The sequence below is a fragment of the Magnolia sinica genome, chromosome 2 (assembly GCF_029962835.1).
Source record: "Magnolia sinica isolate HGM2019 chromosome 2, MsV1, whole genome shotgun sequence".
Classification (NCBI taxonomy): domain Eukaryota; kingdom Viridiplantae; phylum Streptophyta; class Magnoliopsida; order Magnoliales; family Magnoliaceae; genus Magnolia; species Magnolia sinica.
In genome coordinates this window covers 125,931,307-125,957,538 of record NC_080574.1, presented here as the reverse complement: position 1 = coordinate 125,957,538, position 26,232 = coordinate 125,931,307, and the positions used below count along the sequence as shown (strand labels likewise).

General features: G+C 40.5%; 1 protein-coding gene across 1 annotated transcript; it reads right to left on the bottom strand.

Moving 5' to 3' along the window:
- Positions 1 to 19,536: 19,536 nt before the first annotated feature.
- Positions 19,537 to 26,032, bottom strand: LOC131227428 (L-gulonolactone oxidase 2-like). Its single transcript, XM_058223240.1, has 4 exons — positions 25,355 to 26,032; positions 22,405 to 22,654; positions 21,542 to 21,706; positions 19,537 to 20,285 (listed from the first exon to the last, which is right to left on the bottom strand). Exons 1-4 carry the CDS (start codon positions 26,027 to 26,029, stop codon positions 19,537 to 19,539), a joined length of 1,839 nt encoding a protein of 612 aa, XP_058079223.1. The 5' UTR covers positions 26,030 to 26,032.
- Positions 26,033 to 26,232: the final 200 nt, after the last annotated feature.

Sequence of the window (26,232 nt, the reverse complement as noted above, 5' to 3'; positions counted from 1 at the left end):
ACTTCAACCCATGCCCATAGCTTAATGGAAATGGGGCTTCATCTCTATGGATTTCATCTCAGGGTTACCAAAGACGAGGAAGGGGCATGACTTCATATGGGTAATCGTAGACCGGTTGACGAAATCGGCTCATTTCTTCCCTATCGGAGTTTCAAACTCAGCAGACGAGTTGGCCAGGTTATACATCAAGGAGATTGTACGTCTGCATGGAGTTCCTCTGGAGATCGTGTGGACCGAGACACACAATTCACATCTATTTTCTGGACTCGTATCCAGGAAGCCATGGGTGTGAAATTGAAGTTCAGTACCGCGTTCCACCCACAGACTGACGGGCAGACGAAACGAGTAAACCAGGTGTTAGAGGACATGTTACGAGCTTGCGTGCTGGATTTCAAGGACAGTTAGGATGATTGTCTTCCTTATGTAGAGTTCACGTATAACAACAGTTTTCAGGCGAGTATTAGCATGACTCCCTATGAGGCCTTATATGGGTGTCCCTATCGAGTGTCCATTGCTGGGCAAAGGTTGGCGAGAAAAGCCTAATTGGTCCAGAGTTAGTTCAAGTGACCTCAGAGAAGATCGACATTATCAGGCGTTGACTCCTCGCAGTACAGAGCAGACAAGAGCTACGCTGATACAAGGCGGCGATAGTTAGAATTTGAGGTCGGGGATCATGTGTTTCTGAAAGTTTCCCCCATGAAGGGAGTTCTTCGGTTTGGGAAGAAGGGGAAGCTCACGCTGCGATTCATTGGCCCATTCCAGATACTAGATCGAGTGGGGGTGGTAGCATACCGCCTTGCTTTGCCCACAACACTCGTAGGTGTGCACAACGTATTTCATGTGTCTATGCTGAAGAAATATGTTCCTGATCCTTCCCACATTATCAAGTGGGAGCAGGTGCAGTTGAGTGAGGATGCTACATATGTACTGCGACCGACGCCTATCTTAGACAGGAAGGAGCAGGTGTTGCGCAGTAAGGTTATTCCGCTGGTGAAGGTATTATGGACGCATCACACTGAGGAAGAGGCTACTTGGGAAACTGAAGCCGAGGTCCGAAAGAACTACCCTCAGATTCTCGAGGAGTACGAGATGTACTAATTTTGAGGATAAAATTTTTCTTTAAGGGGGGTAGATTGTAACGTCTCGAAAAAATCCATACAAAGACTCGAGTATCACCTTAGGTAGAAATCACTCAGGACCAAATCCTTTAAGAAATTAGACAAGAATTAGCTAGTGCTACACCAGAGTACCTATAAAATTAGCACTAATCAAATATGATCTGTAGGACCCAAAATGTGTAGAATCGTCAACGCTACATTACCTTAAAACTTAGGATCCATCTCAAAACTCAGTTGCTCTTGGGAGCACTTTGAAACTCCATATCGGACCTGGACCGCATGTTGAAAGTGCGACTACCGCGAAACTAGATGGTTATGACCGCATTACTGGACTTGACAACCATCTCGGAAATCAATTCCTAACAGTACCCAGAAATGCACAACTTGAGCCCGTAGCGAAGTGTGTGAGAAACGCGAATATCTTTAGAAAACGAACTGAAACTTAAGTGAATTGAGTCGTTCACTTGTAGGCCAAATCTAGGGATTCTGACCTTCGGAATCTAACCTAATTATAACCTCAGATCAGGGAAAATTTCAATACATGTCAGTGCACTTGTGGCCCTGATCGAGTACCAATGACCGTTGAACTGAAACTAGTCCACCACGGTCGATCTATAAATCTGATCGGACCGAAAACTCAGCTTGATCTAGATCCAATGTCAAGGAGCTTAAGTCCGACTGCCCGCAGAAAAGAGGCCTCCAGAGCAGCTCCGTTGGACTAAAAGAGACGCCTTTTGGATATAACCAAGTATACCTTGGCCCTGTGGCCATTTCCATCAATCCTGGGCCTATATAAGGGTCTTAAACCCTCTCTCTCCCTTTACATATGAATTTCTAACCCTAGGTGAGAGAAGAGAAAAGAAAGAGAAGGAAAGAGAGAGAAAGTGAGAGAGAGAGAGAGAGTTGGCATTTGTTCCGGGGATTCAATCCCGCCGCTTAACCATCCTTCTCGTGTCGCTACTCCGCGATTCCGATTCCGTTCTTAGGTGAGAAAACCTAACCCTATTCTGTTTTAGGGTTTTCAATAGTGTAAATGGTGGAATAGCTAACCTATTCCATGTTATAGGTTGTTGTGGCGCCATACACAAAGACTTACCTTTTAAACTGAGTTCGTTACGAGTCTACCGGCGAAAGGTGCGGACTATAAATGTTTAGGTTATGGTTTTCAAGGCTTTCAATGTCAGTTAATGATTTATGACTGACTTGAATGATACCACATGCTTAGATGCGATGTTTCCCGCACTTTACACATATATATGAACTATGATGAAAATAGTGAAATCCATATGTTTGTTGATATGCTTGAATGAATATGGAATTATGATTCGTGCTTGTCATGATTATTGATTGTAAATGTATAATCGTTATATACGTGGCATCTCCTTGTGAAAACATTTGCTATAACATGTGTTTTAACTAAGTTATTATATGTATGTAATATGTGTAGTTTAAGCGTTTGATAAAATGCCTCAATGAGGAACTATTTGTTAAAATATATGTAATGAGGGTGTTGAGATAGGATTCTCAATTCCCTTAACCATGGTTATAGTTTTCCCTTATGTATCTTATACACTATTACGTGCTTTATGGTTGAAATGCCTATGTACGCTAATATGCACACTATGTGTTTGTTGAAATGCTCAAATGAGACTTATATTTAAGTTGGTTGTTACATGCTATTTTGGACTAGCACATGCATATTCCTATTGTATTTGGAGTGTGTTTGGGAATATGGTATAGTCCAGGCAATCGGTAACAGGTACTGGATTGGTGGCTGAGGTTATTTCGCCACACCAGACGTGTTCGATGAATCCGAGTCGTACTTGGGTTGTCGATAGTGGTTAGGCCACATGGAGTGCTTGTGTACTCCATATCAATCGGCTCGACGTACGCTCGTACTAGTCGAGCTCGTCAAGTAACTCGATTGACTCAATGTATATTCACCATATATGGACACTACTGCTTGAACCTAAGGTACCAAACTCACCACTGGAAACCCTGTTAACCTTGGTACCTCGATCCGCTAAGACTCATGAGCCGGACATGGTGGAATGGGACACCATGGTCGAGCTGTTGGCCTACGCTGGGGCGACGAGCCTCCCCGTAGTGACCAGTGAGCAACATCACCTCGTGAGTTGAATACGGTAGTATGGGATACTATATTCGAGCTGTCGGCCTACACTGATCAGGTGACGAGCCCTTTATAGTGACCTCGAGTATACTCTGAGACTGCGTTGAGGTGACGAGCCTTTCCGTAGCAACTAGAGTATGAACTAGGCCTACACTGATTAGGTGATGAGCCCTTTGTAGTGACCTAGAACTGCAACATCATATGAGATTTACTAGGACTGACGACCCTAGAATGGATCATTATTCGGGAAATGATATAAGGGAGGTACCTTAGCTTCCCAATCCTGCTGTATGAAAGGTCTAATAAGAACTCGGTAATCATGTTCATGCATCGCATTGCATGTGCCTTTGGCGTTGGAGTTGAGCACTGTGGAAGGGATGCATGCCGCGACCGTGAGATAAAGTTCGTAGAGGAAGTGTAGGCGAGGGCATACATCATTAATACATAACATCTTTGCATTAACCAGAGTATTTAGGAATGCTTGTTGTATTGCTTTATCATTACTGCTTGATTGAATTGATAACATGTTAACCTTTGTTTTATAGCTCCACTGAGTTGATCACTCACTCCTACGTTCTGGGACGGTATTGTACACACCAACCAGACTCTGTCTTTGTCTTAGCTACAGGTGGTGGCAATGCCTACGAGGCGGAGTCAGACTTCGAGGATGACGAGGAGGCATTCTCCTGCATGTAGTTATCGGGCGGGTTCATGTGAGTCGTGTCCTGATCGCCGGGGCTACAGGGACACTGACTAGATGCCCTTACACTATTATTCTGTATTTTGGAGCACACATGTATATTCATTTTGTATATTTTGGGAGTATACATGTATATATTTAACCTAGTAACATGATCACAATTCGGAGACCTACTACAGTTCATATATCTTATACATGTATTACAGTCTTCTGCTTACAAAACTCACTTGTCTCTAGAGTATGATATGCTGTTTTGGTATAATCTCATTCATGTTTAATGCACTAATACAGACAACATTTAATCATCATTATCTATGTTGCATAAGTGATGTGTTGGAACTTGGGAGTTGGGCCTATGCTCGACCCCCAATTTTTAGGGCGTTACATTATCCAACTGGATGCTTTTCCAAGGTCGATGATGTCCGACTAGATGCTTTTCCTAGGTTGATGATTGCATGGGTGACGAGCCCACTGTCCGCACGGATGAGCATCCCCGGGGCGATGATTGCATTCACGCATTCATGCACATAATAAGACCTGCATCATGTATTGTTTTGTATGCTTTGCTTTATAACTATGCTTACCTAATGCGGCGGCGTGTAATCTTGAGGGGAATTCACACTGAGTTGGCCACTCATCCATCTAATATACAAACGTACAGGTAGTACAGGTGGCTTGAGTGATATGTAGGTTTAGACTGATGAGGAGCCATTATGATAGTCAAGGATGCGTGGGTGTACTTGTCAAGGAAGCTGTGCGATCTTGCGGCTTTCGGTTATATATTTTCTTTTATATTTCTCATGTATATAAATCTTATAATTGTTAACATTGAGACAATAGGTTTGTATAAGTCATTATGGGCAACTTCTTGTATATTTTAAATGTAATTGAAAATTTTTCTTTATGCTTACTTGTCCATTCTACGCACATCTGCTTACTCTGATAGTTGAAAAAAAATACTTGAATTTGACCATCCTTTAAGGTTAACACTCGGGTTTTTGGGAAACGGGTCATATACTCAGGTCCTGAAAAGTTGGGGCATTACAACATGTGCCTTAAAAGCCTGCGAGGTATGACATGATTTACGCAATATTGAAAGTTCCCATGAATTTTCTTAAAAACTGTACAATTCTGTAAAGTAGAAATTGTGCATTGCACTGGCAAAAAATAGTGCCTAATTCCTTCATTTTTTTTTTCGTAACCAAGGTCCTTATCTAGAATCTAAGGTGCAAACCAATGTAAAAGTCACTTGAGTCGAGAATTCTACATATTTGTCGCTTTCTAAGTAATTTTATGAATCCTAGCTAACCATAAATTATGAAACCTTGTTCTGATTAACTACGATTAAGAGTCAAACATATTTTACCTTTAAATTGACCCCACATTCAATCAAACTAAAGCTAAAACCAACAGATAAAAAAAAGCTAAGAAAGTGAGGGCATCATTCCATCACATCGTTTTCACCTGTGGGAGGGTGTTTACAGATCCACCTAAGATTTGGATATAGCTCATTTTTTAGTTTATGCCCTAAAATAAGCATACAAAATGGCTGACAGTGTCCATAAATATACAAATCTTTGACACTAAGTAATTGTGGATGGTATTGGGTCACTAGCTAAGGGCTTGTTTGGCTAGGTGTATTAGGTGGTATTATATGGGATGGTATTCATAACCCCATCTAAAACATCTTATTGGCATGTTTGGAATGGAGGATGAAAATCATTTTGGGTTTGGTGCCCAAACACCCGTGACTGTGGGTGGGATTTCGCCATCTCTCGATTCTCCAGATCCCACTCCATGAGTTGTAGGAGAAAGGTGGGGCCTCCACTCGTGGGTCCCAACTTGATGCATATGTTTCATCAAAGCTATCCATCTGATTTTTCATTCCATTTTAGCCTTAATTGTTAGGTGCAAGGGGGACTAGAAAACTCTAACCTCAATGACGCTCGCATGCATAAAATTTTAGAGTGAGATTCTACTTATGGGACCCATAATGAGGTAGTTGTTAGATCCACACCATCCACCTCTTTAATTAGGTTATTTTGACCACTGCGCTAAAAAATCAAGCTGATCCAACCATCAGGTGGACCATAGTACAAGTGATGGTGGGTTGGAAAGACCCACTCACGTCATTGCTCACTGTTCACTCCCAAGTATAGGGTTGTGATGTAGTAATAAACTCTGTGAGACCGAGGTCGAATCCCAAGGGACTAAAACCTGTACGTAATCTGAAACTAACTAGAACTAGAACTAGAATGAGATGAAATCTAAATCGAGTGTAATTTGAGAAATAATGATGAAATAATTATCTAAAACTTAAACAACTTAGGGAAAGGAACTAGGGATTCAGAGGATCCACTTGTAGAGATCAAGGAGATCTTATGCCTATTTCAAGAACTCAACTGGACTTAGAGTCCCATGTTCATGAAAATGAAGACTGAACTTCTTTTGATATAGTTTTTAAGAGATGAAAGGAATATGAATTAGAATGGATTCCATCACCAAACTATGCCCATGAGACAAAGTAAACAACAGAATTAAACTAATTACTAACTAATCAATAATGTATGAAGGTTAGGAAGGGTACCGTCATCCGACTATGCCCAGGAGATGATGGTGAACAATAGGGCTTCCTGACGTCATAAACATAAAAAGGAAAGGAACATGCTCAAAGCTATTGCAAACCCATTGTAATTTTAGTCACAACAGACCATTAAAAACTAAAAACATTCCCTTAATTAAACTAAAATCAACATAAGTTCAGTCTAAACAAAAGGCACAAGTAAAAAGTCTCTCATCATGCTACAAGCTTCACCTCTTCACCCTAGCTAAGAGGTTTAGCCTACACTAGGCATGATTAGGCTAAACATCGTAAAAGAAATAAAAATAAACAGTAAAATAAATAATTGTTACTCTCTCTCTCTCTGCTCCACACGTCCAGCTTCCTTGATCCCCCTAGCCAAGATGCCCTTTCTCTCTCTCCCTCTCTCTCCTTTATAGAATTCTGGAAGTGGTGGCTGGAGTCGAGCATCGACTTTCTCTTTCGCAGTCAGTTTGCAACGGAGCCGGACTCCCTGCTTACGCAGTGGAATCAAAAGCAAAGCCTTACGCATATGTGATGATTGGTGGGCCTAGGATTGATGTCAGACAAGAAATTCGACCCGTCCATTGAATTCCTCTCGAAATTTCAGTCGAGAAGGTGTTGGATAAATTTCTATTGGATACACCGAAAATATAAAAAATAGAAAAATAAATTATCACTAGGCTGAATCACATATAAAATACGCTGTCCTTAAAGCTTGATTCGCCCCCTTATCAATTGCTGATGGGTTACAGGTGAATTGCTCCCAGGATAAGATAAGTCTTATCTGGATCCAGCGTGCAGCAATCACGATAGGTCCACTATGGAACAATTTTAATGCAATAGATTTCTTCTGGCAGACTTAGACGATGGAGATGATAACAGTATTCTAAAATAGAGCTATGGACTATATCTGATTTAATGAGAGTGATGGTGTGTTGAGATGATGAAATCGAACTGGAATGGTTCAGTTTATATAGGCCTCAGGTTTAGACCCGTTGCTGTGTGGTATTCAATGGTCCAGAACATTTGAAAAAGTTTCTGGCCGTTTTCCATTAATCCCAGACGTTTCTGGTCATTAGATCTATAGATCTGACCGTTGAATCATCTTGGCCGGTCCGTTTTCAGACCGTTGTGGCTTTTAAGGTAGCTATCCGTTTATAGAAATGGCTGGATGTTTTGAATTTAAGATCTGACCATTCTCAGTCACCTATAAAACCTAGGCTCATTTCTAACTTCTCAGATCCATACCGCCTTAAGGCTCTGACTAGACCCATCACACGACGATCACACCGAGGTCGCACCGTCTCGCGCTAGTTCGCATAAGGTCGCGAGGGAGCGACCACTTTGCGACACGATGCGCACATGCGAAGTGCAAAGTGCACCATCTAGTGCCACTATAGCCACACTGCCTCACTGCTCACGCCCTCACCCGTGCCCGTGCCCTAGCCCGAGCTTGAGCGCGAGCGCGTGCGTGTGTTCTAGTGTTTCATCTCCTCCAAAAAGCTCCAAGTAAGAATACCCTTCTCGACATCTCATATAAACCACAAAACTATTCTTTGCATTTCCGATGTGGGACAAATCACACACATTTACTTTTTAATTCAAAAAATTTAAAAAGTATTTTGACGGGAAAATCCTGAAATTTTGAAAAAATTTGAATTTTGGTTTTTATTATTTTTAAAACCACTGATTTTCAACAATCCCCCACTGATTTTTAAAACAATGAAAACTCTGCCAGAATAATAATAGTTATTATGCATAAAGAAAGATATCTTGCGATTTGAATCATTCCTTAGTGTAAGCATTTTAAAGTTATTTCGAAATTTCTAGTTGCCACATCATTGAACCAGTTATTCCTTTATAATATAACTGAAAATACCACACACATAATAGCTCATATGTTAGGTGTTCCTTTATAATCTCGCTTAGCACTTTTAATGGCCATGTGTTTATCCTGTTTCATGAACGATCCCGAGATAACTCTAAGTCTCATGAGAAGCGGCACCACTTCTACGTTTACATAGGTGAAATCCTTCTAGTGTTTCCGTTAAAAACACTTGTCCTGTTTGACTGGACTTCATTAAGAGTTTTAATACTCATCCCTCTTTTGTCACGACCAGCACTATCATCTAAGATGAGGTTTTTTATTTATTTAATGTTGAAACTTTTCACTTATCAGTGAATTGTTGTTACCCATTAAACCCAATATTTAGAGATTTTCTAATTTAGGGTTGTATTTCTTTCACTGGTGAAACTTTAAGTAAAGAGTTTCAACCCCATCCCTCTAGATGTTGTCCTTACTACCACTCTCATTAGAGGTTTAGTAAAAGGATTAGCCAAGTTATTACTTAACTTTACATATAAGATCGCAATGATTCCATCTTAAATCGGTTGTCTTACATAGTCATGTCGTAAACTTATGTGTCTGGACTTCCCATTATAGGTACCGCTATAGGCTCTTGCTAGAGTGGCTTCACTATCAAAATGAAGTGAAACAGCTGGTATAGGCTTCGTATAGAATGAGATTTCTAAAAGAAGATCCCTTAATCACTCAGCCTCTTTGCCTGTAGCAGTTAAAGCTATGAACTCAAATTCCATAGTTGAGTGTGTTATGCAAGTTTGTTTCTTAGATCCCCAAGATATAGCTGCACCTCCTAGGGTGAATATCCACCCTATAGTGGACTTGTTGTCCCCTATACTCGATATCCAACTTGCATCGGTATATCCTTCCAACACTGCTGGAAATTCTGAGTAAAATAGCCCTAGTTCTTTGGTTTCTTTAAGATAACCTAGAACTCTACTAATTGCTTTCCAGTGTTCAATACTTGGATTACTCGTAAACCTACTTAGTTTACTCATAGCGTATGCTATATCCGGTCTTGTGCATTGCATTGCATACATAAGACTACCCATAACACTAGCATACTCTAGTTGTGCAACTGCTCTTCCACTTTTTTTTTTTATAACTTGATACTTTGATCAAACAAGGTCTTTGCCTCTTTAATTTTCAAGTGATTACACTTGTTTATTATTTTCTCAATATAATGAGACTGACATAATGCAAAACCCCCACTATATTTTTTTAACTTTGATACTTAATATGGTATCCACTTGTCCAAGATCCTTCATTTTGAAAACTGAAGAGAGAAACTTTTTAGTTTCAGTTACACCTTCCATTTTATTACTGATTATTAATATATCATCTACATACAAGCATATGATTATAACATAATCACAACATACTTTTGAATATATGCATTTATCAGCAATATTGTGTTCAAAACCATAAGACAGAACTTTAGAATCAAATTTATCATGCTACGGTTTTGGTGCTTGCTTTAATCCATACAAAAAACTTAACAAGTCTACATACTTTTTTTTCATTTCCTGGTAGAACAAACCCTTCTGGTTGCTCCATGTAAACTTCCTCATCGAGATCACCATTCAGGAATGCTGTCTTCATGTCCATTTGATGGAGATGAAGATGATGTATGGATGCAAGAGCGAATAAGATCCTAATCGATGTTATTCGAGCTACTAGAGAATAAGTGTCAAAATAATCAATTCCTTCTTTCTGTCGGAAACCCTCAGCAACTAATCTTGCCTTAAAGGTTTGAATTGTATCATCTGTGTGATATTTTTTCTTAAATACCCACTTACAACCTATTGGTTTAGAACTGGGAGGTAGATCTACTAATTCCCATGTTTGGTTAGACAATATGGAATTCATTTCATCATTAATGGCTTCTTTCCAAAAGGCGAAGTCTCTTGAAGACATGGCTTCACTAAAGCTTTTAAGTTCATCTTCTATAGTTAAAACCATAGGTATTTTTCTAATCACCTTCTCTCTATCATCCTTAACTAGATGAAAAGAGAGTCGTTGAGAGTTTATTTGATCAGGATCAAGACTCTTTTCTACTCTTGCTCTTTGACTCCTACGAGGTTCACTAAGAGTTTTCTCTTCTATTTGTGCTTCTTTTATAGTTTCATTAGGAGATTGAATCTCAGCATTCTTTTTCTCCGTGAATATAGAATTCTCAAAGAACTCTACATCTCTAGACTCTATGATTACATTAGTATCTAAGTCTAGAAGTTTATAGGCCTTATTATGTTGTGCATATCCTACAAGGACGCACTTGATAGCTCTTGGTTCTAACTTAGTTCTTTTAGGTTCCGGAGTTCTGCAATATGCAAGACACCCCCACACTCTAAGATACCCTACGTTTGGTTTTCTTCCTTTTCATATTTCGTATGGAGAAGTCTTGGTTTTCTTAGATGGAATTCGGTTTAAAACTTGACATGCAGCTAACAGTGCTTCTCCCCATAGGTTTAATGGCAACTGTGCTTGTATTAACATTGAGTTGACCATTTCTACTAACGTCCTATTTTTTCTCTCTACTACACCATTTTGTTATGGTGTATAAGGCACTGTGCACTGATGTATGATGCCGTGTTCTTCACAATAGTTAGAAAATTCATTAGAGAAATATTTTCCTCCTCGGTCACTACGAAGGATTTTAATATTTTTATCTAATTGATTTTCTACTTCAACTTTATAGATCTTGAATGCATTAAATACTTCATCTTTCGATTTTAACAGATATATATATATATGTATATATATATATATATATATATATATACATATATATATATATATTTTAACAGATATATATATATATACATATCTCGAACAATCATCTATAAACGTTATAAAGTACCTTTTACCTCCACAGGTAAGAACGCCATTTAGTTCACATATTTGAGATGATCTCTCAACGCTAGGGAATGGTTTCTTGATTATTTTAGACCGTATGCATACTTCACATTTATGTTTGTCACTATCATTGTATGATATTAGGCCGTTCTTAGCCATGAGTTTTATGGTACTGTAGCCAATATGGGCTAGTCTACCATGCCATAGTATTACAGACTCAATCATGTAAGCAGACGAATTCTTTTCATTTAAAGAGAGTTTGATCATCCCATTACAAGCGTATCCCTTACCCAAAAAGTGTCCATTCTTAGACAAGATCAACTTACCTGATTCAAACACAACCCTAATCCCAGGCTTGCTTAAGAGATCCCCTGAGACAAGATTCCTTCTTATGTCTGGGACATGCAGTACGTTAGTCAGGATTACCTTCTTTCCAGAGGTAAAGAGTAATTTCACGGTTCCTTTGCCTACAACTTTCGATCGTCCTTCATTTCCCATTTGTACCTCCTGACCATTGGTCTCGTCTTCATAGGTTTTAAAGGCAGATCAATCATTGCATACAAGGACTGTGGCACCTGTATCATACCACCAACCAGGGATTTTCTCTTGAACTATGTTCACTTTTGTGACCATGGCTACGATTTCATCGTCTACTGCATTAGCCTCTTCCTTAGGCTTTTTTCGGTCCTTATAGATTCGGGCGAAATGCCCAATCTTGCCGCAGACATAGCAATCTCCCTTAGGTTTGCCGTTTTTCTTCTTTTAGGTTTTCTTAAATTTTCCTTGATCTTTATTAGGTTTAAGGGAATCAGCTTTCTCATAGGTATTATTTTGGGATGTCCTTTTTACTGCGTACACTTTGGATGAGGATGCACCATTAGCGTCATCCTTTTTGTCTTGGTTACGAGATTCTTCTTCAATATGAAGATGCTTCTGGATTTATTCAAGGGTGAACTCTTCAGATTTATGCAGTAGTTTCTTCCTGTAGTCTTTCCAGCTCAGAGGCAATTTTGCGATTATAGCTTCGACTTGAAAGGATTTAGGAAGATCAATTTTTATGGCTTTTATTTTATTTACAATAAGCTGTAATTCGTGGATTTGGGCTAGCAGCGGTAGATTGTCTACCATTGTGAAGTCGAAATACCTGGCAATCAGAAATTTTTGTATACCTTCCTCTTCAGCCTTTATTTGTATTCTAGCGCGCTCCAAATTTCTTTTGCTGATGTGGTCCCCATGTACAAATCATACAACCAATCAAAGAGAGCATTGAGGATGTGGCCACGACACAACAATTCATCTTCTTGTCGCTTGATCCTAGTAGCAATCTGTTTTGAAGTGTCAGTGTCCTTTGCTTCAAGCAGAGGCTGGAGAGTCGGGTCCAGGATGTAGAAGATCTTCAGAGTGGTCAGTAGGAATTTCAGCTTGTCTTGCCATCTAGTGAAATTTGAACCATCGAATCGGTCCAATTGGATCAGATCCTGGTTCATCAGTTTGATTGATGCAACACTTTCGGTGTCCATGGAATCACGCTTTAAGATTGTTAGATAAATTTCTATTGGATACACCGAAAATATAAAAAATAGAAAAATAAATGATTACTAGGCTGAATCACGTATAAAATACGCTATCCTTAAAGCGTGATTCGCCCCCTTATCAACTGCTAATGGGTTACAGGTGATTGCTCCCAGGATATATAAGACAAGCCTTATCTGGATCCAGCGTGCAGTAATCACGATATGTCCACTATGGAACAGTTTTAACACAATAGATTTCTTCTGGCAGACTTAGATGATGGAGATAATAATAGTATTCTAAAATGGAGTTATGGACTGTATCTGATTTGATGAGAGAGATGGTGTGTTGAGATGATGAAATCGGACTGGAATGGTCCAGTTTATATACGCCTCAGGTTTAGACCCGTTGTTATGTGGTATTCAATGGTCCAGAATGTTTGAAAAATGTTTCTGGCTGTTGTCCATTAATCCCAGACGTTTCTGGTCATTAGATCTGTAAATCTGACCATTGGATTATCTTGGCCCATCCATTTTCGGACCGTTGTGACTTTTAAGGTAGCTATCCATTTATAAAAACGGCTGGACGTTTCGGATTTAAGATCTAACCATTCTCAGTCACCTATAAAACCCAGGCTCATTTCTAACTTTTCAGATCCATACCGCCTTAAGGCTCTGACCAGACCCATCGCACCGCAATTGCACCGAGGTCGCACCGTCTCGCAGAAGTGCAAAGTGCGCCATCTAGCGCCACTACAGCCACACTGCCTCACTGCCCTCACCTGTGCCCATGCCCGAGCCCAAGCCCGAGCGCGAGCACGCGCGCACGTGCGTGCATGTGTTCTAGTGCTTCGTACTGGAACACGCAACCCATGTTTCATCTCCTCCACAAATCTCCAAGTAAGAATACCCTTCTCAACATCTCATATAAACCACAAAACTATTCTTTGCATTTTCGATGTGGGACAAAGCACACACATCGCACTTTTTAATTCAAAAAATTCAAAAAGTATTTTGGCGGGAAAATCCTGAAATTTTGAAAAATTTGAATTTTCATTTTTATTATTTTTAAAACCACTGATTTTCAACAGAAGGAGTGTTTTTTCTTGGGTTTAGTGTGGTCCATCGAATCAAATCTTTCCACCGTCTGTCCGCCGTTTGGACGATCGAAAACCAATCTTCATTACTTCCTGTAGTTCATTCATCTAGGCTTGGATTATAGGAAGCGTGGGCTTTTGATGGACGGTCCAGATCAGACTCCTGAAGTACGGTGGTGGCCCACAGGATTCGTCCGCAGACTCTGTTTGCGAAACAGAGCCTGTGCGACTCGTAATGTGACATTCGGTGGGTCCCTAATCATCATCATATGGAAAATCCAGTCCGTCCACTGGATTCCCCTCGCATAACTGGTCGGACGTAGATGATTTTTGGGTCTGTTTCGGTGTGGCCCACGGAGTTTTTATTCCACCGTTCGTCCCGCGTTTTGAAAGAGAAATTCACACGATCGCTTGCATGGGACCAGAAGGGAACCTAGGTGAGGTTAATACCCCCCCTATGTACACAATGGACGGTCCAGATTGATGATATGTATGAGGAGTGGGGCCTACTAGTGAGAAACGGACGGACGATGGGAGGACACTGTGTACTTTTATGAGTTGGAGAAGAAGTAACGCTGACCGATTTTGAGAAATTCAGTGCACGGCTAGTGCACTTGTGCACCGTGCACATGTGATATACATGAGGTCCTATAGAGATGTTCGTGAGAAATCCGCACCGTCCATCCATATTGTCAGCTCATTTAACGTGTTGAGACCAATTTTGAAGCATATCCAGATAGCAGGTGGGCCCAAAATCAATGGTTTATGGGATGATATGTCCATTGGGACACTTTTACAGGAATCGAACGGATGAAATTCGATGCATACGGTTCATTTATGGTCCTCAGGCTATGTATGAAGTTTCGAGCTGAATGGATGGTGGGAACCCTATGATCTTGCATTCTAGACGTCTTTCGGGCCACTTGAGCTTCAGTTTCTCGATTTTCTTGGATCCCTGGCGTACAAAACTGTCGATCTTAGTCTCCTGGGGTCCGTCCCATGCTTTGATGAATTCTGAGCATTAAATCTCAGCTTTTAGCACCCTGTTTCAGTCCAAGCACCTAAAGTCACCTTGCAACACAAACCCGATTAAGATAAACCGTTACGCAGTATCATGTTCATAAATCCAAGCAATAACTGGGGTCTAATATGCAATATTTGACCCTCAACACTCACCAAGGTGGGGTGGGGTGTCCCACTCGTGACCCCACCTTGATATATATGATATATCCATGTCGTACAACGGTTTCTCCAAATCATTTTAGGCTATGGGCCGAAAAATGAGGCAAATCCAAGTTTCAAGTGGCCGCATGGAGGGAAATGAACTCCTACTATTGAAACCTTCCAAGGTCCTTTGTGGAGTCCTTGATCATCTAAACCATTCCAAGTTAGGCCCGTAAGACCCGCTCGAGCTGACTTACGTGGTGAGCAGGTCAGATTGTCCAAATGGAGCCCACCTCGATGGTGACACAAAAAATATATAGAAATGATTTATACATAGGAAATCCCATGGTTCGACTTCATTCGGATGGGACTAGATATACTTTTTTTCTTTTTGGATAAATGTGGGATATACACCTTCACTCTGATGGGAGTAGATATTCCGATGGGAGTAGATATACTCATTTCAATTCCAAACACTACGTTAGAAAATGTGGAAAATCTCAATTCACTGACCATACCTTACACATGTATTTATTACATCTTTTCCAATTCCATCCACTTAATACAACCTAATGCACATGCCCAAGCAGGCCCTAAGCTACGGAAGCGGATTAGATGGTGTACCACACACTAGCTATATATCTACTGTAGGTATGTGTCATGCGAAGACAAGCACTGACACTCCTCGAGCTCCGAGTTGTACGACTGGTTCAAAGGAGATCAAAGTTACATGGGCCCCATGATGATGTATTTATTATATTTACACCGTTCATCTATTTTTAGAGATCATTTTAGAGCATTATCCAAAAAATGAATCATATCCAAAGATCATCTGGACCACACCACAAATAGCAGCAGAGATAATGATTTTCACCGTTAAACAATTCGTAGGGTCCACCATAACGTTTATTTTTCATCCAATCTGTTCATAAGGTCACAAAGACTTGAATTTAAGAGGAAAAACAAATTTCATATTGATCCAAAACTTCTGTGACCCCAAAAAGGGTTTCAATGGTAGACATTCAATCCCCCACTGTTTTTTTCCAATGTGGTCCACTTGATAGTTAGATCTATCTTATTTTTCGTCTCAAGCCTTAAGATGATCTTGCCAAATGGATGGACGGCTTGGATATAACACATACCTCATGATCAGACCCACAGAACTTGCACCAGCTATATAGCTGGTGAGAGGTACACTAGCCAATCCGCTTCCCACTAGTTTGGGATTCCACCAATGCATAGACACGTGCTAGGACTTGATTGTACAGTAGACCGTCCATTCCATTTCGGAAGCGGATCGGCTAGTGTACCACACACTAGCTATATAGCTGGTGTGTTTATATCAGCAAGTTTTGTGGGTCTTATCATGAGGTATGTGTTATATCTAAACCGTCTATCCATTTTTTGAGCTCATAGTAAGGATTGAAACGAAAAATAAAAAAGATCCAACAGTCAAGTGGACCACACTGAAAAAAGCAGTGGAGGATTGAACGTATGCCATTGAAATCCTTTTGGAGTTCATGGAAGTTTTGGATCAATATGAAATTTTTTTTCCTCTTTATCCGGGTCTTCGTGACGTTATGAACAGATTGGATGGAAAATAAATGTTATGATGTGCCCTACAAAATTTGTTTTTCCTCTTCATTCATGTCTTTGTGACGTCATAAACAGGTTGGATGGAAAATAAATATTATGGTGGGGCCTACGAAATTTTTAATAGTGAAAATCATTATCTCTACTTCTATTTGGGGTGTGGTCCTATTGATATTTGGATATGATTCATTTTTTGAAGAGTACTCTAAAATGATCTTGAAAAATGGATGAACGGTGTGGATATAATAAATACATCATTGTGGGGCCCATGTAACTTTGATCTCCTTTGAACCGTTCATATAACTCGGAGCTCGATGAGCGTCAGCGCTCGTCTTCGAGTGACATGTACCTACACCAGCTATATAGCTGGTGTGTGGTACACCATGACTGACTATACTGCCATTGAAATTTGTCCAAAGTCCACAATTTATATTTTTTTTTTCTTTTATCACTTACCAGCTATAGATGTGACCCATTAACTGCTTTTGTTTACCATTAAGGACGAAAGCAGTTGGCCTCGCTTAGGTGGCCTTTTTGTCTCTTACGCACGTACAGACGTGGATCTTCAGAAAACATAGGATGGACGACGAGTTGGTTTGATACAGTGGACCGCACCAAAACCCGATAAAAACCCCTCATTCCCGACTGGTTTTTGCCAGGAATCTAATGAAGGGGTCGGATTTCTTAGAAAACATCAATATGGGGCCCACTGAACATGTCGGCGCATGTACGTGTGTAAGCCTACACACGTCCATGGAAAATCAAATTTTCTGGCTGTTTGTGGCTCACCATTTTTTATCATCTTGATGATCCAAACCATCCATCGTGTAGATCGTCCAAAAATGCCCCAAGGGACGTTATTTCTTTAGAAAAAATGTGAGGAAAGTGGAAGTTTTTCCATGCATTTCTTGGCTGCGAAAATAGGTTACGCAGACGATTTTCTTGGTTGACGCACGCAGCTGGCAACTCAAACTCCCTTCCAGCCGACCTAAACCTCTATAAAATGAGGAGAAAGAGAGAGAGAAGGCATCTCTTGGACGTGGGATCAGATCTAGATGTGTGAAGCATAAAGAGAGAGAGACGTGGCTGGCCAAATATCAAGAGTTTTCTTCATTTCTCTTTAATTCCTTTCTGGTTATGAATTTTTCCTAAGAGATTTTAGTCTAATCATGTCCTTGATTAGCTAGACCTCTTAGCTAGGGCTAAGAGGTGAAGCTTGTGACATGATTGGTAGTATTCTACGGCTTGGATTCATGTTTATGTACTGATGTTGATTCTAGCTAGTTTGATTATAAAGAATTCCTTTAGGTTTTAATGGTTTGTTGTGACTTAAATTACAATAGATCTGCGATAGCTTTGAGTATTTTCTTTTCATTGTTTTGATTGTGAAGATAAGAAACCCTGTTGTTCATCATTGCCCCTTGGACATGGTTGGATGATGGAATCCTTTCTAATATTATTGCATCTCGTAGATTGGTTGTGGATTGGTTTACTCTGTTGTTTACTTTGTCTTATGGGCATGGTTTTGTGATGGAATTAACTCTAATTCTCATACCTCGCATCTCTTGAAAGCCAGATCACAAGAAGTTCAGAGTCGGTTTTAGTGATATATCTTCCAATTGGATAAAGATGGGACTCGAAGTCCAATTGAGTTCATGAATCAAGCGTAGATTTCCCTGATCTCTACTAGTGGATCCTTGGCACCTTAGTTTCCTACTTTTGAATTTACAAGTTTTAGATTAATATTTCAGCATTATTCCCTCATATTCACTTGATTTAGATTTCATTTTCTTCTAGTTTTAGTTCTAATTACTTTCAGATTACGTACAAGGTTCAGTCCTTGTGGATTCGACCTCAGTCTTACCAAGACTATTACTACATCACAACCTTATACGTGGGGTGTGAACAGTTGAAACCTCATTTCCACCTCCTCACCTAACCATTCATCAACTAACACAACCCACATCGATGCTTGGGCAAGGCACGAAGGTGGATCACTATGAAGAGGAGGTGAGCTGAATCTCGCAAGGGGCATGACTGCCACCTTAGCGGGCTTCTGAAATAGACCAACTTAGCGAACATTTTGAGGGTTAGCTCATGTGAAATGAACTGCAATAATAACATGGGGTGGAACTCACTTCCATTACGTTTAGGGATCTTTATCCCTTCCCAATGCCAGGATATGCATCAACTTTGAGATGCCAAAATTTTAAAAGTATGATGGAGCGAGATGTCCCACCGTGCACCTCAAAGCTTTCTTCGGCAAGTTTGATGCTTTACAGGAGATGATTGAGCCCTAATATGACTATTTCAGAAATCCCAGAAAGGGGATGCACTCAATTGGTATATGGCTTTGGATTATCACAAAATCAGTACATGGGAAGATTGTTCCCAGGCCTCCGTGGATCACTTTGCCTATAGTTTAAACGCAGCAGCTAAGAGAGCAAACCTAGACGCACTTAGGCAAAGAAGCGATGAGTCATTATGTGTCTACATTGGAAAATGGAGAGCCATGACTGGTAGAATGAAAACACCAATCGACAACTAACAACAAATTTCTGTGATAAGTCGTTCATCTAACCCAAACATACCAGGATATTTAGTCTCATTCCCATTTGCCAACTTCGCTCAATCAATTCATATGGGGGAACACATAGCAGTCCCATTTTTAATGATAGTTGCATACATATATACATACAAATATGCCTCGCAAGGAAAGTAGTGAATGATTAACATACTGTAAAATAGATATTTTTGTTTTGCCTGACATGCTAATATGGCATGTGCATGGAACATCCGACGGTGCATCAAGTGGGCCACACCAGGTAAGAGGTCAGGCACAAAATTAAGACTGCTGAATCATAAGGTGGGTCCCACATTTATTATAACACATTCGTCGTAAACATTGGTCCAGATAATCTTCACGGATGAACCATCCCGTTCACGTCCCACACACGTGACAAGTCATCTGCATGGTCCCAGCAAGCATCATCCATTCGATTAGCCTGAGAGATGTCGATTTTCCGACACACACGAGCTTCAGTAAATACACGCCCCTGACGACAATAGTAGCCCTTGTGTGGTGCACAATGTTCATGCATCGAGCATATACACAATCCTTCAAGTGCACAGCCATTTTTCTCGATCAACACTCCAGCCCCACGCAATCCTAAGATCCCATCCGTCCATTCAGAAGATAACAAACCGTCTGGATCATACCTCTCCATCACTTGTATAAACATATCGCCTTTCGGCCCTAACTTATCTCTCACCCCGTGAAAACCAACGTTCCTATTCTTCCCCCAATGAGGAAGTCCATTGTATTTGAAAAATGCCATTTGCTCGATCTCTTCAAATACATCTTCATGAAGCCGAGGCTCATTTGGGTCGCGGGATCGGTAATAGGTCATGTCTATCTGGAATGAATCAGTCGTCTTCCCGAGATACGCTGTAGATTCCCGAACAAACCTCGTCAAGAATCCGCCGTACAATTCAGCACCGCACAGAGCAGTGGGATCCATGTCTCTTAGTTTCTTCACGTCGACGAAGAAGGAGGTCGCGTTGGCTAAAGGTATGCTAAAGGCGGTTTGGTGAAAGAACGGGCCTTTGATTTGTGGGTCCCACGGACAAGCAGTGAGTAGTTCATCATCAGTGCCCTTCATGCAAGATTCTGATTAAGAGAAGCATATTATCAATGAAAAAAATGGTGTGTGGAAGCAAGTTGCTGTGGTCTAGCTAGCATGATTTGTTATCGTACCTTATTACAGTGTGTGTTATATAGGGTTCAAGTGGGCCCACCTGTGATCACAATGTACAATTGAATAGGAGGGTCCCACCAGATGGTCCATGTATCACCGTAGTAGGGTGAATCACAGCCATTGATCAAATAAAGTCCTCTTAAATGGGAAGGTGAGAATGGTCCAATTTATAGGAGGGTTCCGCTTTGGTTGCATGGAGCAAATATCACCGGATTCAAGTCCTTTTCATTTTTAGGGTTTTTATTTATTTATTTATTTATTTATTTATTTATTTATGTATGAAATGCCAGCCATTTTTATGCATAATTACCAAGGAACCACCCAAAAGGTTTTTTATTTATTTATTTTTATTAAGATATCAGCACCCATATTTTGATGGGTCTCTTTATTCTACCATTTTTCGTAAGGAAAAAAAAGAAAAAAAGAAAAAGCGAAAGAAGGAACGTCATTGGATGAAAATACTCTTTCAAAATGGTCATAAATTTGCATATTTGATGAAAGGATCGATGGACCGAACCATATATTGTCCACGTACTCTTGAACAATCTACATCCCTACTTCCATCTTGGAAAAGTCTATATCTATGTTCACATACTTTTAAATGATCAAATAGCTGTCCACCTACTTTTGAATCATATAAATTACTAGCCACGTACTATTAAACAGTTTAGATATAGAGAGCTGCCTACAGTTTAGATATAGAGAGATGCCTACTGTTTTCGAATGGATTGGCCTGAATTATGTTCATGAATATTACTTTAAGGATGCTGTTGTCATTTTTAGAAACAGGCTAATGATGGTTTCTTAGGTTTGATAGAAAGTGCTAAAAGAAAGCGACATCTAAAAATATAGGTGATACTATCTAATTAAACCAAAAAATGGGTGGCATTTTATAAAAGTCCTTTAATTGCATGGCTATAATGGCCCGATCACGGATAATTTTAGGTCCTACGGTGTGGATTCTTTGGATGCATCCTCGCTGGGACAACTTGGGTCCCACATAGGAATTCCAACTATTAGAAACTTAGGAAGAATTGAACCACTGATACCCACACCCATGCAATTATCATGATATGCAACCACGCCCTTATGTTTTCAGAAGTGATAACATTGTCTTACCAGGGCACAACCGCACAAGGAAGAATTTGAATGAAACAGATGTACAAACCTGAGCCCTGCATCTTGCTCTGATTCCCAATCACTGGATAGCCTGTGAAACCCAGTAAATCCCCACCGTTCTTTAGTGCCCCGCCCCCCTGGAGTGCCGCCGTTACTTGAATTTTGGACAGTAAACATTTTCCTTTGGAATTTCCCATCGCTTCGAATGTTTCCTCTAAAATGTTTATAGAAAAGATCAATGTTTAATACTACTACAATGCTAGTTCTTGTGGGCCACCTCATAGATGTGCCATAGTCCAAGTATCAGAGCGATTGGACAACTATAGCCATCTTTCTTTTTTTTTGGAAGTGGACTCATGCCACGTGGATTTCATTCACATAAAAGGATTTACAGCCATTCGGGTAGGTCCCAACAAAAAGATTTCCAACCACACCTATCATATATCCACAAACTAGGCTAGACATTAAAAACGGAAGAAAACAACTATAGCCATCTGATTGTTGTGATTTGTGCATAGTTATACCTTTTATGGTCACTGATAGGATGAGTCTGATCTTCTTGGTTATGGCACAGCTATTTCAATGGTGGTCACAAATCAAAGGTTCTGACCATCATACGCAATATCCCAGAGACCGTTACATGTGCTCGTTCAAAAACAGACTGGCCTACTCATCAGGTGGAGCACAAATGTAAGTTTAACACAGGCCACATTGGTCCATTTTCATGTTGATATTCCACATGAACATGTGGTCCATCTGATGAGATTATCCACCCCATTTTTTGGTGCTATGGCGTGGTCACAAAATGACCTACCTAAATAATGGCCTGAATATTACATAAGTGTGCTATGAAATGGCTTCTTCAGCCTATTCTCACTCAAAAAATCACATCATCAATCCACAAATACTAACCTACTGCACGAGCCGACTCGACGAGCAGCGATAGTTGTGGCGGGAATAAATCATTATTGCCATCTCCGGCTATGCTTGTGTGAACACGAAAGTCATCTCGGTATACTACCTTAGCTTGTGAAGGATACCAAGTGATGTCGCCGTACTCAGTGGTCTCACCGAACGTAGCAATGGTGTTTTCAAAATCTGCATCCAGTGAAACCCTGTTGGTGATGGAGCGCTTGAACATGGGCTCTAGTTGAAGTGTCACCTGCACCACATTTGCCAAGTTGATTAAATCACCATGTGGGTGAAAGTCATGGATGGGTGGGCTCGTAGTAGTGAAGAAGATTTGATCATCCATCTGATTTATGCTTAAGATGGCTACATGATACAATTAAGAATTTAGATTATCTAGAGGTGGCTTTAATGGCCAAGAAATATTATTCCTCCCTTTCTATTTTTTTTCTTCAAGAAATCATGTATTTAATTAGAATATGCATTCTTTATAAAAAGTGGGGAATAGAGAGGATATGGGAGGAGTTTGGATGGAATAGGGCTTATCCTTATATGATCTTCTCTCTCCCTTATATCAATATTCTTCATTTTATTTATCATATTCTCTATTACTGAAAACATTCAACAACTCAGATTGACCAAAGGATAACTTGATAACGAAGATCTAATCAAAACAATTCATGGACATCACATGGTGAAATCTAGACTGTATTTCGATGATGAGCTTAATTTGGACATGATTTTGTGATTGTTGGTGATCTTATATATGGGCTTATGTGCAACAATGGTAGAGAAAAATACAGATAAGTAGAGAGAGGGTGAAGACATGAGCTTGCAATGTAGGAGAAGAGAGGATGTAGAGTATATGATATACTCTAATCTTAAAGCCTTTTTATAATGTTATAGCCTGCAGATGAGGCCATGTTCGCCCTAACAAGGCCCAACATGGGCTGGTCCTACTACGAGACTCCATTCGACTAAAGTCAATCTGCTTATTCAATTCAACAAAGCACCTATTTAACTCTTGATTTTTTGTACTCCCCCTCAAGTTGAGGTATTCTAATGAAGCTCAGTTGGGAACAATGACTAAATATAACTAAATATAAGAAAGAAATTCTTCTCTAACATCTTTGAAATAAGGAGAAATTTTACATTGGAGAGATACATAAAATATTTATTTAAAAGCATAAAATAAACAGTAACATGGCCATGGAGTGGCACGAACAGTGACGAGAGGCGAGCAACTAAGTGACTAGTAGTGGAGGTAACAAGATGACGAAAAACTTCAGGCCAGTAGACACTTAGTGACCATGAGTGATGTGAACAGTCATATCTAATATCCGGCGCAACTAAGAATGGACGAATTGTCCAATATAAACAACGAATTCAAGCCAATTATTAAGAGTAAATAAGGTTGGGATAACCACCCAGTTCAACCATAAGTCTGAACCAACTGGTTTATATATAAACATGTAAAAGCCAACTGCCGTGTACCAAAATGAAATGGATCAACTCCCCGTATAAAATTGGTCATATCATATATTTTGTCAAGGAGAGCCTTATAAAAGAAACTATTATAATATTTAAGGAAGTGATAGAAAAAAGGCGAGCCTACATCACAGTCCAAAAAGCACCATAAAAATAGACAATCAATGGGCCCAAGATATCAAGCTGGCGTATAACAAACAAATTTGGGCCAGTGAGAGATTCAGGATCAAAGCAACCATGAAATCAAACTAGCCAAATAGGCCCAACAACATCAAAACAGGCCCAAAAATAGTCTTCAATGGCCCAAACCAAGAGTAGTAGCAACACATTTAGAAAAGAGGAACTGGGCCCACAACTAACATATATAGGGAAAAGGTACTATGCGCTCGACCTCACGATCAGCTCCCGTGAGGTTGAGCTGTGTGGGCCCCACCGTGATGCGTGTCGACCATCAACACCGTGCATCTGATGGGTACCCTCTAAATTATGACATATCCCAAAAATCAGCCGTATACGGAACTCAGGTGGGCCATACCATCTAAAATCATGTGAAACACCATTAAAACATATAAAAGCACTTGGTGGGGCCCACCTGAGTTTTGAATGCTGCTGAAACTTGGTCTGAACCCTCATGCAAGTGGGACACACATAATGGATGGGCTGGATTTTCAAACCACATCTCGGTGGGCCCAAAAAACTGTTTATGCGTGTTTTAATGGTGCACGGCCCCTCCCCACTTCTGTATGTGGTGTGGCCCACAAAATTTACGGATTGACTTGATATTTGAGACCTAGGCCCACGATGGAATGGTGCATCTGACTGATGGGTTAGATGTTTGAAACGCATCACGGTGGGGCCCACACAGCTTAACCTCATGGGGCGGACTCATGAGGTCCAACGCATAGTACCTTTTCCCATATATATATATATATATATATATGCAGAGGGAGATGGAGAGAGAAATGGAACAATGAGGTTGACCTCACACAGCCCCACCGTGATGTACACCGAACATCTACCCCATCAGTCAGATGTACCATGGAGGTCACGGGCTTAAAAATCATGTCAATCCATGACTTGGGTGGGCCACACCACATACAAGAGTGGAGAGGGGTTACCGTCCTATTGAAACATTCATAATCATTTAATGGGCCCACCGAGATGTGGTTCACAAATCCGGCCCATCCATTGTATGTGTCCCACTTGGATGAGGGGTTAGACCAAGTTTCAGCTGCATCTAAAAATCAGTTGGGCCCCACCAAGTGCTTTTATATATTTTAACCATGTCTTCACATAAGTTTAGATGGTATGGCCCACCTGAGGTTCGTATATGACTGATTTTTGGGATATCCCATAACTTAAAGGGGACCCATCAAATGCACGGTGTTGATATTTGACACACATCACAATGGGGCTCACGCAGGCAATCCGTTTCCATCAGAAATTGAACAGTATCAGATCATACCTGAGAAATGATTCCCAGCACACCCAAAGACACTTTAGCTGCTAAGAGGTCAGGGTCATCTTCTGCAAGGTCCACAATCCTCGCATAGTAGCCGTTGATAGGCTCAGGACTCGGAACAACAATCCTCATACCCACAACATACTCATGAACAGCTGATCCCTTTCCAAACAACGAACTCCCATGTCCTCCTGTACTCAATACACCACCCAAGGTAAGTCCTAGCCAGTAGGGCGAATGTGAGACCGCCAGTCCCACCTGAGCGGCGGCATCTACGATTCTGCTCATGGTTATCCCACTCTCCACGGTTATGCGCATGCTTGCCGAGTCAATGCTAGCCACATGATTCAACCGCTCAGTGCTTATTGCAAGACCAGTCCCACTAGGCCCACCTGGACAGGAGATCTTGGTCATGCCGTGAGAGTAGACGGTCACCACCTTCATCTTTTGCTTTTTCATGGATGCATTCGATACGGCATGTAGCAATTCCATCTCGTCTAATGGATACACAGCAGCCGCCACTCGGCAAGTGGTCCGGTCGGAGAAGGTGCCGTAGCTGTTCGTCACGGTGCAATTGTTGCTACCTGATGAACAGTTGATGACTTGGCTCGGTAGAGTGGCGGACACACCTATCACCATCACCAAGACCAGTAAACCAAGAGCCATGGTTGCACACATACCTTGAAATGAGTTCATATTTGAGGAAATAAGGGAATGGTGTGAGTATTTATAAACATACCAGTGAGGTATTCCACTGCTAGCTAGGTTTGGAGAATAAGCTTATTCAATTGCATGTTGTAGCATTTTAAATTATTTTAAAATAAATTAGTGTTTTAAAATTTTCATTGCCTATGCCCTACGAATGTGTCTTTTCAGATAAA